The sequence below is a fragment of the Phoxinus phoxinus genome (genome assembly GCF_949152265.1).
Source record: "Phoxinus phoxinus genome assembly, chromosome: 14".
NCBI lineage: Eukaryota > Metazoa > Chordata > Actinopteri > Cypriniformes > Leuciscidae > Phoxinus > Phoxinus phoxinus.
The window spans coordinates 32,153,191-32,170,618 of record NC_136889.1 but is presented as its reverse complement, the minus strand read 5'-3'; the positions used below and the strand labels follow the sequence as shown (position 1 = coordinate 32,170,618).

General features: G+C 39.2%; 1 protein-coding gene across 6 annotated transcripts in view; it reads right to left on the bottom strand.

The window, feature by feature from the left end:
• Positions 1–17,428, bottom strand: part of dst (dystonin) — a 223,074-nt gene that overhangs the window by 104,902 nt on the left and 100,744 nt on the right. For all 6 annotated transcript variants that reach the window (XM_079634661.1, XM_079634663.1, XM_079634664.1 and 3 more), the window contains 15 exons: positions 17,230–17,357; positions 12,396–12,489; positions 11,045–11,199; positions 9,656–10,085; positions 7,581–7,709; positions 7,335–7,412; positions 7,086–7,247; positions 6,115–6,219; positions 4,118–4,213; positions 3,916–4,041; positions 3,635–3,787; positions 2,896–3,050; positions 1,494–1,620; positions 1,219–1,402; positions 45–202 (listed from right to left, as the gene is read on the bottom strand). In XM_079634661.1, the coding sequence (XP_079490787.1) occupies positions 45–202; positions 1,219–1,402; positions 1,494–1,620; positions 2,896–3,050; positions 3,635–3,787; positions 3,916–4,041; positions 4,118–4,213; positions 6,115–6,219; positions 7,086–7,247; positions 7,335–7,412; positions 7,581–7,709; positions 9,656–10,085; positions 11,045–11,199; positions 12,396–12,489; positions 17,230–17,357 (2,280 nt within the window). The remainder of the gene's footprint in view (positions 1–44; positions 203–1,218; positions 1,403–1,493; positions 1,621–2,895; positions 3,051–3,634; positions 3,788–3,915; positions 4,042–4,117; positions 4,214–6,114; positions 6,220–7,085; positions 7,248–7,334; positions 7,413–7,580; positions 7,710–9,655; positions 10,086–11,044; positions 11,200–12,395; positions 12,490–17,229; positions 17,358–17,428) is intronic.

Below are 17,428 nucleotides of genomic sequence, written 5' to 3'. Positions count from 1 at the left end.
GATTTTACACTGGACATTCAAAAAAACGAAGCTGAAGATCAAACCTCCTGTTCGGTGATGCGCAGAAGACACTCCTGCAGGTCATCTCTGTCTAGCGGAGTACGGATCTTCCTGATCAGCTGCTCCTCATGACCCTCCACACGCATGCGGAAGTTACGCACCTCAGTTATGAAGAGGTTGTACACAGACTCCTCGTGTTCTTCTGTTGACCACCAGAGGGCAATGCATTACATCAGTGAGACATCATGTCCATACAATAACTGAAAATGTGTTTGCCTGTTTCTGTTTCTTTGAGAAAATACATTGAAAATGTAGCTACTGACAACACATCTACGCCAAATTGATGTAACACTTGTGTATGTGTATGTTAAATCTTGCAGACAATTCATATTTCAGGACTTCATTATTAGACTACAAGCAGCAGATATAGTGAACTTATGAAACCTCTCAACAAGAGCAACAAGCAGAAATATTTAAAGTGCACTCAGTAATTACATAATGGTTTTAGATGCATTACAAAAGATCAATACTGTAGTTCAACTGTTGAAATTTAAATGCATACCCCACAAACACTTGCTCTCTAAATTCTAATGTTGATAAGGATATCTGTGCATGGATAATACATCATTCCTTATAGTTTTAACATTCTACGTAATAGGCTTAGGAGAACACGTGTTTAATGTCTGGTGGCACCAGTCACTGCTAATTCAAACGTATAGTTCAACTCTTCTCTGGTCAGGCCTGTTGCCCTGGTTTCCTGATATGGCCACTGTCTGGAAATGCATGACTTCTGGTCCCTTTGTTGTACAGTTAAATCAACATTTATTCAGACACCTTCAACATTTCTCACATTATCACAGTTTAAGACTCAATTAGCTCTACCGATTACCAATCAATGCTTCATTTTACTCCGTCTGTGGTGTAAAAAAGTCGCTTTAGCAATTAAAGAAAACACAGTTCAGAAAAACATGGTCAGGTCAAAGTGGCTGAATAATTTTTGGTCCCAATTTTGCATTAATTTTACTGGTAGTCACTGTATGAATCATTTCTGGGTATACTATGTCACAGTTTACTTTATTTTGCTCTCCTCACTTACATAAATTAACTATAGTGTCCTGTGCCCACTAGTAAAAACACATCAAAAATGATATCTGGTGTCTGAATAACTTTTGGTTTGACTGTATATGTGGACGTGTGTGTGTGTGTACAGTAACTTGCCTCTCTCCGCAGATTTGAGGAGTTCCTCATAATACTCCTTACAAGCCAGAACCTCCTTTTCCAGCTGGGCACAATCAGCCACGGTGAACACATCGGATTCCTCGCTGTCCCTCAAGAAGTCCTCGAAGTGGGACGTCAGGCTGCCCAGCACCTGCTCGTGATCACCTGGCAATAGGGTCTTGATCTAGGGAGGAAGATTAACATTGCACTATAAGCTCACTGGGTTTTAAAACATGACTGTAGTCTCAAGGCGCACGCAAACAGAAGCTTTGTACCGAGGCGACGGTGCTCTTGCGGATGGCACGGACGTCAGTCATCAGATAGTGCCAGGACACGACGCTCTTCATGTTCACGTGAGAGTGATGCCACAGAGCCAGGACATTCTGATACAGCTGCTCGATCCTGGTGGAGAGAGAGAGAGAGAACCAAGTGTAATAATTCATATTCAATGTGAGCATTGAATGGGAATGATAAAGGACAAATCAAAAGGCTTTCGCACCGGTTAGTTCTAAAAACTTATAGGACGTAACCATCAGGGTGTTTCCCCGAGAACTAATGGTTTCATTAGGAACGTTTTCCTGGTTGCGTTCTCAGCGCCAGTAGGAGCTCTGAAGTGACGTGAGACACGCTTGTTGTTGTCACTTTTATTTTGACAGTGCTGAACACACAACGCTCGCATTCTCCTGTTCATTAGTTTACGATCTGTCTAACAGTCTGATACGTTATTATATAGAACTGTTATACTTAGACAGTAGACAGTAATGAAGAGTTATTAGCGTATGCCGTGTGCTTGATTTCCAGTGTTGCGGAGCAGAAACACATGATCATGTTTCTCTCGGTCTCCTCAGAGTTGCGTTGAGTTTTCTCCTCAGCGTAATGGTTTAGAGGCTCATCTATCACTGTTTGACATGTTCGTAAAGTTAGTTTGTGGAGTAAATATACAGGCTATAATCTGCAGCATTTGTAAAAATGGCGGGTGCTGGTGTTTCACAAGCGTTCGGCCAATCAGCGAACACTAACGTCACTGTAGATCCTATAGCACTGGTTTAGACCGACTCTGATGTAGGAGTAAATTAGTTCCTCCAAAAATCATTCGTAGTTCCTGCGGTGCGAACACGGCAAAATCCGGTAACTTTCGCCAATATTTCTAGAAACTATGAAAAGGTTCCTGCGGTGCGAAAGCCCCTAAAGACTAAAGAGACCTCCTTTGATAAAACAATTACTGTATTGTATCATAATTAAACATAAATTGGTACGCTTCACTCTAAAGTTGGCAGGAAATGAAAATTCACCCTCTCTGTTTTCTAATGCATGTTATACATCTTATTGTTAACAATTAATCCGCGCATATGGTTCATATTAAAAAATGACCTCGTAATGTTTAATCAAAATGTCATAATTGGATGTTCCAGAATAAACGTCAGACAGGATTCTCCAATCACTGAGCGCTTAAACTCTGCCCCTACAAGCTCACGCTCATCTGCATACCACGCCACGCCCACATCTGCGTCGACCAATCAACAACAAATGCATAAAACCAAGTCGTCACCTTTTTTTTCTTCGATAATCTGTTATACTCGTATGCAAGTCACAATACAGAAGACAATATCTGTCACTACTTTCATTTCCCAAACTAAATAAAAAATTAAATAAAATGAGCTCCCAGAATGTCCTCACCTGCTTGACATTTCAACGGCCTCCTTGTTGGGTGGAGGAACACTAAAGCAGACCGAGGGAACCATGGCCTCATTTCCCGAGGGACTGATCACTTTCCACTTCGCCCTGTGAGAATTACTCACGAGAACACATTCGTCTTCTTTCCCGATGGTGATCTGAGCAGAGACGGGTCACCAAATGTTTGATAGCAGACACTCATGTTCAAATACAAGCACATGATACGCTTTACACTCGGGTTGCTATTGTGAAACAGACTCTAAACACAGTTCTCTACATTACAGACATCGTTCAAAACTAACAGCTCTTGTGTTTCATTTAGAAAACACTGCCATGTAAATGTCACTATCATTTCCCGATAACCTACACCTAATAATCATGTGTGAAAACACATACGGTCAATAAATCGATCACTTAGAAATCAAAACTCAGTGTTATGAGAAAGAAAGACATTATTTATAGTGTAAATATATACAGTACATACACATAAACACACACACAGAGCGCTTTAGAAATAAAGTTGACTTTATGACTTGGCTTGTATGCATATTCAGTGTAATATATATATAAATGAACAAGCAAAAGACACAAGATATGTAGTAGTGTTTTCTGTGTGCGGCTTGGTGTGTATGTGGCTGGAGTGTGTAGAGTTTCAAGAAATGGATCCATATTTTCAGAAATTGTGTGTAAGATGTTTTGAACTGTACTATGGGCCTGAGCAGTTGTGGCGTGGTGACCGTACCTCGATCTGCCGGTAGTCACAGATGGCTTTGACGGGGATGGAGGATCTGATGGGATTCTCTGGGTTGCGAGCCTTGAGCTGGACAACGGCCTTGGCCCGACCCACTAACCCACCCACAGTGCTGCTGTATTTCAGAAGCTGCTCTTTCTCCTCCTGTGAAGAGGAAACATCCATCCGGCCTCAGGCATCAACATGCACACATTACAGGACAGGGAGGAGAATCTGAAGAAGTTTAACTCTCCAAATAATTGCATGAATGTATTGTGTGTAAGCGAACTAACCATGGACTCCTGAATCAGATCCTCGAGCCGGTGTAAACTGCTGGTTCGGTCACAGCTGTACTTCCTGTGGATGGCGTCCTGGAGGCTCTTAAGGTAATCCAACGACTCTTTGGCATCGCTGGAAAACTGTAAGGAGAGTAACTGTCATGAACTGTCACATGTCATGGAAATGTGTCATGCTAAAACTAGCAGCGTAACTCACGTCGAAGTAGACAGCGTTGTCTTTGAGATGTTGCTCCACACAGTGACAGAGCTGCAGGATCCAGCTCCACTGCGTCTGCATCGCCGCTCTGTACGCCTGGTCACAGATGCACACGTCAGGGGGCCATACTCAGTTCATTTCAGTTTTTTATGGAATGGTAAAATAAAAAACTAAATGTTGACTAAATGTTTCCATAGAGTTCATTTTATTTATTTATTTATTTATTGTATTCAATTTAATTTAATTTTATTTTATTTTATTTTATTTTATTTGGAATGGTAAAATCAAAAAATAAAATGTTCCCATACAGTTAGAGGGAACATATGTATTCACTTATTTTTAAGTTTTAATTTAATTTAATTATTTTTTTGGTAAAATAAAAAACAAAATAGTAATGAAATGTTTCCATTTTTATTTTATTTTATTATTTATTATGGAACGGTAAAATAAAAAAACTAAATATAAAATGTTTCCATACAGTTATATATTATATATACAATACTAATAAAATGTTAATAAAATGTATATACATACACATATATTTACTTTAATGTTTTATTTTTTTTTATTTTTTTATTTTGGAATGTTCAAATTAAAAATAAAATAGTAATAAAATGTTTCCATACAGTTAGAGGGAATATCTATGTAAAGTTACTAGTTTTAATTCACCTTTGGCTAAGCCCCGCCCCCCTTAGTTACTGTTGCTACCTCCGACAACTTTATCTGGGCTCTGGTTTGGTATCAACATGGCTTATGCTGTGACGGCTCTTCCTGATGAAATTTTATCAAACTTTTATAAAGCAGCTAAATAAAGTGTCCGGTAGAAGTAGGCAAAAGTGTCTGCAGTGTGCGTTTGAAGGCTTTATTCAAGACATACCGGCGAAACGCAAGCAACAACAAGGCATCCAAATAGAGGCAAAAGCATAACGGTCACAGTCAAACAATGAACCACAGCATATCCTAATCGAAACGGAGGCTGTGACTCACAATATCAGGAGAAACACTGTCATGCAAAGCTGGGTAGGTCTCTATTCACTTCTATAATCGTTATTATTTACAAAGCAAACGGACTACGCGAGTATAAAGTTGTATTTATTAGCAGCGTGTGGTAGCGTATCAACAATTAGGGCAGAGAACCGAAATCATAACCTAAACCAGCATAAAAATGTCTAACTAGTATAACTTCACAGTAAGGTTAAAAGCTAAATGTATCTTAGAGCACAAAAGTGTGTTGTTGATCTTGAGGGGTTTCTCTGACTGAGGACGTCCACACAGTTTAATCCAAAGACGACACTTGTCAGTATTTAACTTCGGTTTTGGGAAGGAGAAAAAACGGACCCCCCTCCAACCTCTCTGGCAAACGCGTATCTGTGTTACAAATGCCCCAGGCACAACGTTTAACCATATTTTTTATAAAACGACGACGTAATAGCCTGCCGAGACCAAAAATAGGAGCCTCCTGCGTTGAAGTCAATGGAGCGCCGTGAAAAAGTGTCGGACCCTCTGTGGGAGCTCGTTCTTGGCTGCGCTGTGATTGGTCAATCTACATTCTAGGGCGTGGCTTAGCCAAAGGCGAATTGTAACTTATTTTATTTTATATCACTTTCATAAAAACGTTCTTTCACGGAACAGAAGTTTCACAGATTGTTTCCATACAATGAATGGAGACAGAAACTGCCAAGCTCCAAAAAGACAAAAAAGCACCATGAATATATCATAAATGTGACTGCTGCTATATATTCTCATACGGCCCATGACGATGATAAGTGTAAATATGCGAAGAGCAGAACGGAAGATTATTAGTGAAAAATGACTTTAGAAGAGAATAATGTCCAAGAAGTTTGCCTAACCATAACTACTCTCATCATATAACCGTCCCACTCCCTTTCATTATATGGAAAGGAACAGCGTGAGCATTCTGCTAAACTCCTCCATTCCAGTTCCACTGCAGAAAACAGTCCTGATGTGCTTTAGGAGGAGTTTAGATGGACAATTACCTCGATGGTCAGTCGGGCCGGATGGTTCTCCAGCAAGAGGCTCTCCGCCTTCTCCTGCACTGACCTGATCACCTCTTCCTTGTCATCCAGTTCTCTCATGAGATCCTGAGGAAACACACACACACACACACACACACATGTGAAGACGTTCCTGCCACAGATATCCAGCCTCTTTTCCAAGAACCTGCAGAGGCAATGCAAAACTCCTGAGATGAACAAAATCTTGATCATGACAGGAGTTTACAGTCTTTCCTCAAGATGAGGATGTGTTCAAGTTAGTGTCTAGTGCAGATCTTGTGGATTAATATCATTATGGGCGGATTTTCGTATCGCTAAAATGAAGCATCAAAGCAAACTGCTATTTATCATAGCTAAAGTTTGGGTTTAAAGTCAAAAGTCTGACCCCATACTGCCAACAAACTGATATAAAGATATGATAAATATTGCATTTATGCCCATTTAGTCTGAGCACAACATTCAGTTGATTAATTCTTGAAATTTTGGCAGTTGTATTTTGTTTTATTATGTGTATGTTCGCTGTTTTTTGTTTGTGTTTTGTTGCTATTGACTGTTGTCTTGTTCTGTTTTATTATTATTGGCTATAAATATAATCTGTAGACTGCTTTTAACTGTACAGCCCTTTGGTCTACTTTATAGTGGAGAGGCCTCTATAAAAAAACTAGACTTGAGTTGATGTGGGTTGGATGGACTTAAAGATCTTAAAGACATAAAGTTAGCTTCTAGTGTGGATTAATATTAATATAATTATGGGCGGATTTTCATATTGCTAGAATGAAGCATCAAAGCAAAACGCTATTTATCATAGCTAATCCATCTGGATAACTGTATACTGTAGACACACAAGCCAAAAGTTCGAGGTTGAAAGAAGTCTCTTCTGCTTCTAGCTGACCACAAAATGATATTAAATATTGTATTCATCAGTGCGCAGATATGGGTTGGAATGGACTCACCGCATGATAATCCCTCTTCCTGGAAACATTACTGTTTCGTTCACTCCAGTCGAAAGCCACTTCCTCTTCCTCCTTCTCGTTGAGCCAGATCAGCTCCTGAGTGGCCCGGGACACGAAGTCATGCAGGCTCTCCAGGTGCTTCTGCCTCTCACTCGAGCATTTCTGCAAACACAGACGCACAAGAGCCTCAGACGCACAGCTCTGACCGACGGCGCGGACTAAAGACAGATCTTCACCAACTTCCTTTACCAGAAGCCTCCTGTACTGGCTCTCGAGCTTGTTGAGCTTCTCAGAGTAACTCTGCTTGAACGGCTGGGTCATCTGACTCTGTGGGGGTGACATGGGGAAGTTATCTTTAACACAATTATTTGCAGGTATAGATATCATGTAAAGCAATATTTCACCCGATAAAATGACCATTTTCTACATAAAGTCGTATGGGTTTGGAACAATATGAGGGTGAGTGTATAATGACTGGATTTTGATCCGCCTTACCTCACTCATTTTGGCTTCTTTAATGCTCATCTGGAATTCTTCGATGGCTTTGTGGAAATCTTTATGATTCCCTAAATTTGATTCAACGCTCGGCAGATCCGATCCCCATTCCGCTTGATCCAGCTGACCCTTTCAGAGACAAAAAACATCAGTTAATAGCCTCACCGCACATGCATTTGTCTTGCAGGAAAAATATATAAACATAATTACACATTATGTTTTGCTTCTCAAGGTAATTTTAGTTTTTGTTTTTTAACACAATAAGGGCCAGATTTATGAAACAGGGCAAATTAGTGTGAGACCGAAATCCCGTAAAAGCATTGATGTGAGTGTAAAGTTCTGCGGGTGTTTTAATACGCACATTAAAGAACATTTCCATAATGACCAGCACAATCTATGAAAAGCGGGTCATAAACAAGATAATCATTAGATAATCTACTAACAACACAGGCGCACAATGGTTTAAGACGTGCTTTTTTTGGGCGGTAAATAATGGCGTAAACATCACTACATTGACGATAACTTCAGCCGCAAAAATAACTGTGTATAATCCATGCCTTTTCAGCGCTAATTTTGCCGTGTTTGTCTTTAGTAAATCCTGACAGTAGTTTTTTTTTTTTTTACGCCAAAAGAGGGTTTGCACTGGAGCAAGCAGTTGGTAAATCTGGCCTAGACTTGATTTCAGGGAATATTAATGACATTTTGAATTACATTTATTTTTCTTCCTCTATTTGCAAATCGATTCCTTATTTTAAGCATAAATCTCTGAAAATTTTGCAAGATTCTTGTGGTGGCGATTTTATGATATTCATTGATCTTTAGTAAAATATAGATGATTCAAAGAATGTCACATGTGTGTCTCTCACTTGTAGTGAGAGAAGATTATGTTTATGTACCTGGGGAGGCAGAAGGGAGAGACACTCCAGAGAACAGACGAACAAAGACCTCTGACCTAGATGTCAGAAGGCCATTTGGTGAAGGAGGGCTTAGGAGTTGGCCCTGGTGACGAATCGAAACTAGTGTTATGGCTTCCTGGTCTATGGAAAACTACTGAATGGAAAACTACTGGGAGGATGGCTCTGGGGGGGGGAAGAAGACCTTGAAACTTAGATAAAAGGTGGTTCAGTCTGTCTGGGGGTGTGTCACTCTTCTGCACAGGGTAACAACTGTGTATTAGATTGCTCCTATTCTTGCAAGAATAAATACTTCTATTTTATAATTTGACTCAGTGTCTCCCTTACGCAGTGATGTTTGTTTGATGAATTTTTGCCACAACATTCTCTGAGAGAAAAAAACCCTTATTAATTCAGTAAAATCATCACTCAAATCATCATGCTTGGTATTTTTAATGCTTTAAAACAGTGTAGAAAACATGCCTAACAAAATTGACAAATGGACAAAAATACTGATTAAAGGCCCGTTCACACCAAGAACGATGACTATATTATGTCCCCCTGTGGTGAAAATCCAGCTTTCAATGTTGTTTATGTGTCTATGTGTCTATGTGTTTATGTGTCTATGTTTATGTGTTTATGTGTTTATGTGTCTATGCTTTAAGACAAACCATGTGTAAGTTCATAAGTCGACAGCATTACTGAGTATTTTCTGCTTAAAACTCTCAAAGACAGTCTCAAAAACATGGTTTGAAATCGCTGGTGTTTCCGACGTCACAAACTACCTTGTAACCAATCAGATCAACGTGTGATCGCCAACCAGTGGATCTCTGAGTGAGTGAGTGAGTGGAGGTGGGGCTCATTTGCATATTCATAGAACCGCGAATACTAAATGAGGCAAAGGTGTCGAGTTACATTCAAGATATTTAAAGGCATGAAAATGGCTTTAAATGCTCAAGATCTTAGACTCTGATTGGCTGCCAATGTTTTTATCATTCATCAGCTGGAAATAAATCGTTCAGAAAGTGATTCCACGATATTGTTTCCCAGTGGCATTATCGTTACAGTTGTGTTGTGGACTCTGCTATTCTTTTATATCTACAACGAATTTTAGAGTTATATAGTTAACGGTCTTGGTGAGAACGGGCCTTGAGAATGATTACTTTTAAGTCTTGAACAAACCTGCATTTCCTCAACCCAGTTAAGTAGATCCTGCACGAACTTCAAGTTAACCTCGTCCTCGGTCAAGTTAGGATCCAGGAATGAGGATTTGAGCATGGGCTTGCGGATCTGCATGTGTTTGAGCTGCTGAAGGACCCCGGGCTCCCCCCCTCCTCCTCCTCCTCCGGTGCTGAGGTAAGCCTGGACCGAGCCGGGCTGCATGCTGGGGCTCATGGATGGGGTCATTGCAGGGCCCGTACTGACCAGGCCTCCGTGAGTGAGGGCAGGAGACAGCCCGGCGCTGAAGCTTTGGGAAAAGCTGGAGTTCAAACTCTGCGTGATCCCGGAGATCATCATCTTGGTCTGTTCTGAGGTCAGTGTGTGTCCTTTGTTGTAGACGGTGGAGCACTCGGTCCTCAAAGTCAGCAGGTCGTCACGCAGCTTAGATACCCTGAGGGACCACAGAGAGCGGCTCAGTTTCCATGAACACATCACACACACATTAATGTCATTGCACTGGTTGCCGGTCCGCTATAGAGTAGATTTTGAAGTCCTTTTAATGGTCTATAAATCTGTAAACGGCTTAGCACCTTCTTACCTCACCGATCTTTTGTCGAAACATGACTCGGGGAGGTCTCTGAGATCCTCAAATCAGGGATTATTAGTGGTTCCAAGACTAAATTAAAGCTCAGAGGTGACCGGGCATTTGCAGTAGCCGCGCCAGAATTGTGGAATAGTCTGCCGGTTAGTATTAGGACTGCGAGGACTGTGGGAACTTTTAAATCAAAACTGAACGCTTATTCGTTTGAAATAGCTTTTAATCGATGATCCATGTTATCTGTGTATTGTTCTGTTATTTGTTTTTATTGTGTTTATATTTAAACAACATAACAGTTGTTGTTCTTAATCGTGCTTTATAAATAAAGTGACATTGTTTCTATTGCTCATTTTGAGGATTATCTTTAATAATCAAGCGTATGGTCAGTTCAGGCAGATCACGTTAGTCAAGCTCGCATCAGTGACTCTCAGCTGATTCTCTACCTATAGGAATACGACACTATCCCTGTATACATATATAATCTCCATCAGTATTATCAGCAGCTATCACGTTTCTCAGGAGCGATTACCCTCCTCCCTCCCCAGCTCCTCCTGTCCATTCAGGATTTGCTATTCTGATTCCCCTTGAATCAGACTAAATTCTCGAATTACATTGTACATTAAAATATTGCATTAATGCAATACATTCTTGTTGGTTCTGTTGTGTTTTCCCTAAGGGGGGTTATCGCTCTTATTCATGCTAGGCTGCCCAGAACAGAACCATACCGCCAATCCTAACCGTATGCTAATTGTCAATCGTATTTGACGATAGTGGTCCTGACAGAAATGAAGTCGATTGATTCCCTTTCTGACCTTTGAACGAGCTGATCAGCCAAGTAGAATTTGCCATCGAGTAGAAGCTGGATATCCAGCACCTGCTGCCTCAGCAGATTCTCACACTCCAGAAGATAGCCCGCGATCTCGGCTTGATTCTGGAACTGGATTCCCGATTCCAAACGCTTCGCATCCTGGAGGAGAAATGTCTTTCTTTTCAGATTTACATCGTAAGAAAATCATAAACCACATACCTTTGCTGCTGATAAATTTCTAATAATTATTATTTTTTTTTTTTAAATAATGATTTTAAAATTTCTATTTTTATAAATTTATATATTTTTAAGACACATTTATGATTATTATTATTATCAATGTTGAAAAGATGTTTTGCTGCTTAACACTTTTTGTGGAAATGATAACATTCAAACATGTGTGGAGAAATTAATACTTTTGTTCATCAAGGATGCATTCAATTGATTAAAAGTGACAGTGAAGACATTTATAATATTAAAATTCATTTAATCAACATTTAAAAAATGCAAATCAAGTCAAGTCAAGAATATTTGTATAGCGCTTTTCACAATACAGATTGTATCAAAGCAGCTTCACAGTATTAAATTAAAATAATAATAAAAAGTCCATGTTTGGTAATGCTAATCAATAGTATTATTCATTGATTAATTAAATTGAATATCCCCAAATAAATGCTGTTCAATGTTCATTGAACTTTCTATTCATGCAAAAAAAAAAATCTATGGCATATATTATATATTGTGATATTCCACAAAAATCTAAAGCAGCACAACTGTTTACAACATTGATTTTAATCAGACGTGTTTCAAATCAGCATATTAAAATGATTTCTGAAGGATCATGTGACACTGAAGGCTGGAGTAATAATTTTGCAATAAATTTGTAATGATATTTCACAATATTACTGTTTGTACTGTATTTTTGATCAAATAAATGCAGCCTTGGTGAGCAGAAGAGACTCCATTAATGTACATAAAAAAAATGAAAATGTCTCCAGACTTTTAACAGGTTCTGTATATTATATATTATAGTTGTTTAAAATGATTTTGCCCAGCCCTGTTGTGCACCAGAGATTAGTTTAATTTCACACCAATGCAATCGAAAAACATAACATCTAAACATACAAAAAAGTTTCTAAACATCCTTAAAAATAAATATAAATGTGCTTAAGGAAAGTCAATATTAAGATCGATTTTTTCTTACATACTCCACTGGCCTAATTACAGGTATTTAATAATTAATGTCAATCAAGACACTTACATGTATGCATTTAGCAAATCCCCAGCGACTAACAAAAGACAAAGAAAAACAATTCGCCAATATTCATAATATATTGCTAAACGTCTGAACTCACCGACTGAAGAGCCGTCCTCGCGAGCGCTAGTTTGTCCTCTCCGGCTATGCAGTCCCGCTGGACTCTGTTTGCAATCTGCTGGAGCATCTCAAGCCTGTGAACAGAAGACGACAGACACAGTCACACACACCGGTGTGTTTGCCCTGAGCGCTCTCTCCCTGAAGCGCGTCGCTCACCTGGGTCCATACACACAGCTGTTATTGAGGTAAAGCGGGGTGCTGGACAGAGGCTCGTGTGCGCCCGACAGCAGGTTTTCAGCAGAGCCCAGGCTGGTTAAAGTGCTGTCGCTCACTGATGAGGTGCTACTGCCGTACACCAGGCTACTGTGCATCATAACAGACTAGCAATGTGAACGGCGTTTACCAGCCCTCCGTCAGAAGCAGACACCCCACCTGCCATCTACAGCCCTTCTAACAGCGCACGCTTCCGCCACTGCTACTTATAGAGCCAGCCCACAGGAACATCAGCCCCGGGTCAAACTCTGAGCGAGGAAGACGGATGATCCCGCACAGGTTCAGACTGTGTGCCACACTAGACACCACATGCCTTCAGTCATGTCAATCATTTCACGCCATTTATGGCTGTTGTTATATAATCACGATAATAAATATTAAAAGCATGAGTGATTTCCATTTATTTCTAGGTGATTTCCAACACCATGTTTTTACATAAATAATTATTATGAGTAATACAGCTGTGAATTACACAGTCATACAGTGTGACGGTCATATCTGTGCATTAAACAAAACTAATCTCTGCACAACAGGGGCTGGGCAATATCATAAAAACATCTTGAATATATAATATACAGTAGCTGTCAAAAGTTTGGGAACAACTTTTACAACTTCATCTGCTCATCAAGGCTATGTTTATTCATTTATTCGTTTATTTAGTCAAACAATTATATTGTGAAATATTATTACAATTTGAAATAAGTGTTTTAAATGTGAATATATTTTAATATGTAATTTATTCCTGTGATCAAATCTGAATTTCCAGCATCATTACTCTTCCATCACTCTGATATGATTATTTACTGCGTAAGAAACATTTCTGAATATCATTATCAATGTTGAAAAGTTTTTTTGCTGTTTAAATATACCATTCAAACATCTGTGGTAAGATTAAAAAAGGCAGATAAAAGAATACTTTTATTCATCAAGGATGAATTAAATTGATCAAAAGTGACACAGTAAAGACATTTATAATGTTACAAAAGATTTGCATTTAATAAATGCTTTAATAAATGTAATAAATGCTTTTCATTGAAATTTCTATTCATCAAAGAATCCTAAGTGGGGGGAAAGTATCACGGTTTCCACAAAAATCTGATGGTTTCAACATTGATAATAATAATGAATGTTTTTTGAGCATCAAATCATCATATTAGAATGATTGCTGAAGGATCATGTGACACTGAAGACTGATCACAGGAACAAATTATATTTTACTATATATTCACATAGAAAACAGCTTTTTTAAATTTGTAATGATATTTTACAATATTACTGTTTTTATTGTGTTTTTTATCAAACAAATACAGCCTTAGTGAGTAGAAGAGACTTCTTTCAAAGTACGTTCTTTGACAATTTACATAAGACTGGATTTATGAATGACTGACACAGAAAATCATTCTGCTGATGTTTTAAGAATAAGACCCAATGGCTGTTCTCCATCTCCCATGATCAGAGACACAGATGTTCCCGCCCCACACTCCTCCATTGGTTGCGATGTCAAAATCTGACATCTTTGCTTATGGCAGCTTTTTTAAATGTCCATATAAGTCAAAGTATCTACCAGCAAGAGCTAACTGGGACATGCTAACGTGCCCAACCTTGATCTCTTGACTTAAATGTGTCACTTTGTTGAGATATTTTAGTGGACATTTTTAAGTGATGATACACTTTTAATCAAAATAATTGCAATTTTGCAACTGAATAAAAATAAAAAACCATTGTGGGTTTGCGAAATCTGCAAAAGCGTGCATCAAGGGCGTATATTGACCTGAAGGGGGACGCTCACGAGCACCCTTCTGAAATCCACAAGTGCACATGAAAGCTGTGTCCCAATTCAGAGGATGCATCATTCGAAGGCCGCGAAGGTCAGGCGTTGTAACGTGTTGGTCTAGCCTATCGCTGACGAGCGGCGGGAACGTGTGCTCTGGACTTTTTTGAAAATTATATTAAACTGTCTGAAAACAAAACAGGGATCACACCTGTTTAAATATGTTCACTTTGTCCAATTCTGTACATAATTAAGACTATAAACTATATAAATGAGTCAACATTTGAACCGCTTTAAATATTTTACATTTGAATCATTAGATATTAGAGTTAGTTGAAACCCAATACTTGCATTTAAAAGAAAAAAAAATTCCATTGGCGCGCAAGGAATTCTGGGTACGGTAGGCAGGGAAGGACGCATCTGTTGTATCCTTTATTTCTCGGGAAACAAAGGACGCATTTGAAGGAGTCTCTGAATTGGGACCTTTATCGCGCCGCTGTGACACAATCTCAAAGACTCTGAATTGGGACACAGCTTTGCCATTTGGGACAGGGCCAATAATTTAAAAGCTGTGCGGACAGGACTGTGCGCGATACGGAGCGGAACGTGGATGAATGAAGTATATCCAGGCCTAAAAGTCTTGAGGAAACTTAACAGCCAAATAAAAGGCTCATTAAAAATCATGGACTGATTATTTAACATGTTGCTTAACTTTACATCACCAGCAAAAATTATAAGAAAAATAATCTGCATGACTCATATAAAAATAGACCATATAGGGCCAGATTTACTAACAGCTGACACCAGTGCAAACCCTCTTTTGGTGTTAATACACTACTGTCAGGATTTACTAAAGACACGCAGGGCAGAATTAGCGCTGGAAAGGAGTGGACAGGGTTATTTTGCGGCTGAACTTTTTGCATATGCATTTGTAGGAGTTTCCCTTCCAGACGCAATATTCATGGGAGGAGATCGAGTATTTCAATGAATCATGCAAGGTGATTTACTACGGTTTGCGCTCGTCAATGTACAGATGTTTACATTGTTCCATTATTTACCGCCCAAAAAAGCACGTCTTCCAAACTCGATGAAAAGTTACTGAAGTCTCTGATTCTTTGTTTTGAGGTAATGGGGCGTTACAGCTCTGCGTTCCTTCACGTGGAGATTTGCATGTCAACCGTTTGTGCGCGTGTCCCATTAGAGTTCATTAGGACACGTTTGAGAAACTGTACATGTCGTTGCTTTCATACGGATTACTTAAACGGAGATTATTTGTTTTTTTATATAATTTACATAATTTAAAAAAATAGAGACTCCAAGCGTTGTAAAGACATACGTTTCAAGTCTGTGTGAAAAACATTCGCTGAGTTACAGGTCATTTTCTGTTTCAGAATGAACTTCACATTGAGAGAGACGGCAGAACGCGCATCATGTTTATTTTCTTTATTTTACGAAAAACACAACATTTAGTTTTTATTATGAGTGTACACAAATACAAGAAAATATTTTACCGGTTTGAATGATGTGTAACACTTATATGTAAGATCAAAATCAACAGAGTATTTTGAGTCTGTTTTGCACTGATAAGAAAAAAAGCGAGCAGATCACGCCGGCGTAACCGCCGACCCCAGAGGGTTAAACCAGACGCTACCTAGTAGATTGAGTTGGTCATTATGGAAATGATCTGACTGAGTTTGTTTTCTTCTTTAATTTGCGTGTCGTCAGTAAAAAGCGCAGTACTTTCCATCGGCGCTGCTTTGCAATTGCGCTCTCTGTTTAGTAAATCTGCCCTTTAAAGGAGAACTCCGGTCAATTTTAACATTGAGCTCAATTTTTTGTCAATTTGGAGTGCTGTCAATACAGAGAACAACGACAAAAATCGGTGTTGCCTACACCGTGTTATCCTCTTTTTAAAATTTGCACCCTATTGACTTGAATGGGGTCTAATTTTAAACCTGCTTTTATTTCTCTTATCATCCTTGATGTGTCATTACAAGTGCCCAGCCATGTTGAGTGATTCCTTCGGAGTGAACACGAGTGAATCTGACTGCAGTAGATGTGAAAGATATGAATAAAAATGATGTTATTTGAGCCAGCGCACATACCTGTATTTAGTTCCTGTTTTCGGTCGAAGTCCAAAGTAGTCGATTGTCGAGTTCACGCGCATAGGTTTAGTTACTTAGATCACGCGCGTGAACTCGACAATCGACTACTTTGGACTTTGACCGAAAACAGGAACTAAATACAGGTATGTGCGCTGGCTCAAATAACATCATTTTTATTCATATCTTTCACATCTACTGCAGTCAGATTCACCGTGTTCACTCTGAAGGAATCACTCAACATGGCTGGGCACTTGTAATGACACATCAAGGATGATAAGAGAAATAAAAGCAGGTTTAAAATTAGACCCCATTCAAGTCAATAGGGTGCGAATTTTAAAAATAGGATAACACAGTGTAGGCAACACCGATTTTTGTCGTTGTTCTCTGTATTGACAGCTCTCCAAATTTACAAAAAATTGAGCTCAATGTTAAAATTGACCGGAGTTCTCCTTTAAGATATCAAAATATCACTTTGAAAAGAAATGAGTCGCAAATCACAAAAGAGACCCTGATAAATGAATAAACAGTACAACACCTTTCTAAAAAAAAAAATCTCTCAAATGTCAAAATTGATTTGTTACATATTGTTGCTATTTTGATATGATAAAAATGATCAAAAATGTCAAGTAGATTGTGAGTGAATTCCTCAGTGGAATGCATGTCATCCACGCCCATATTCTTTCATTAAGAAATAGCGATGGAGAGATAGCGTGTGTAAATCATACCTGTCCACTTCCGGCCTCAGGCTCTTCTCTCTCTCCAGCATGGCCACGATCAGCTTGCCCCATTCCTTCTCCACGTCATTAGGATGGAAAGCTTGAGTGAGCTGGATGCGACCGAACTCCATCCACACCTACAACACACAGCAGAGCTCGAGACGGCCCTGCATCTGTCAACCACTGTGAACGTGCAAGAAACATGAAC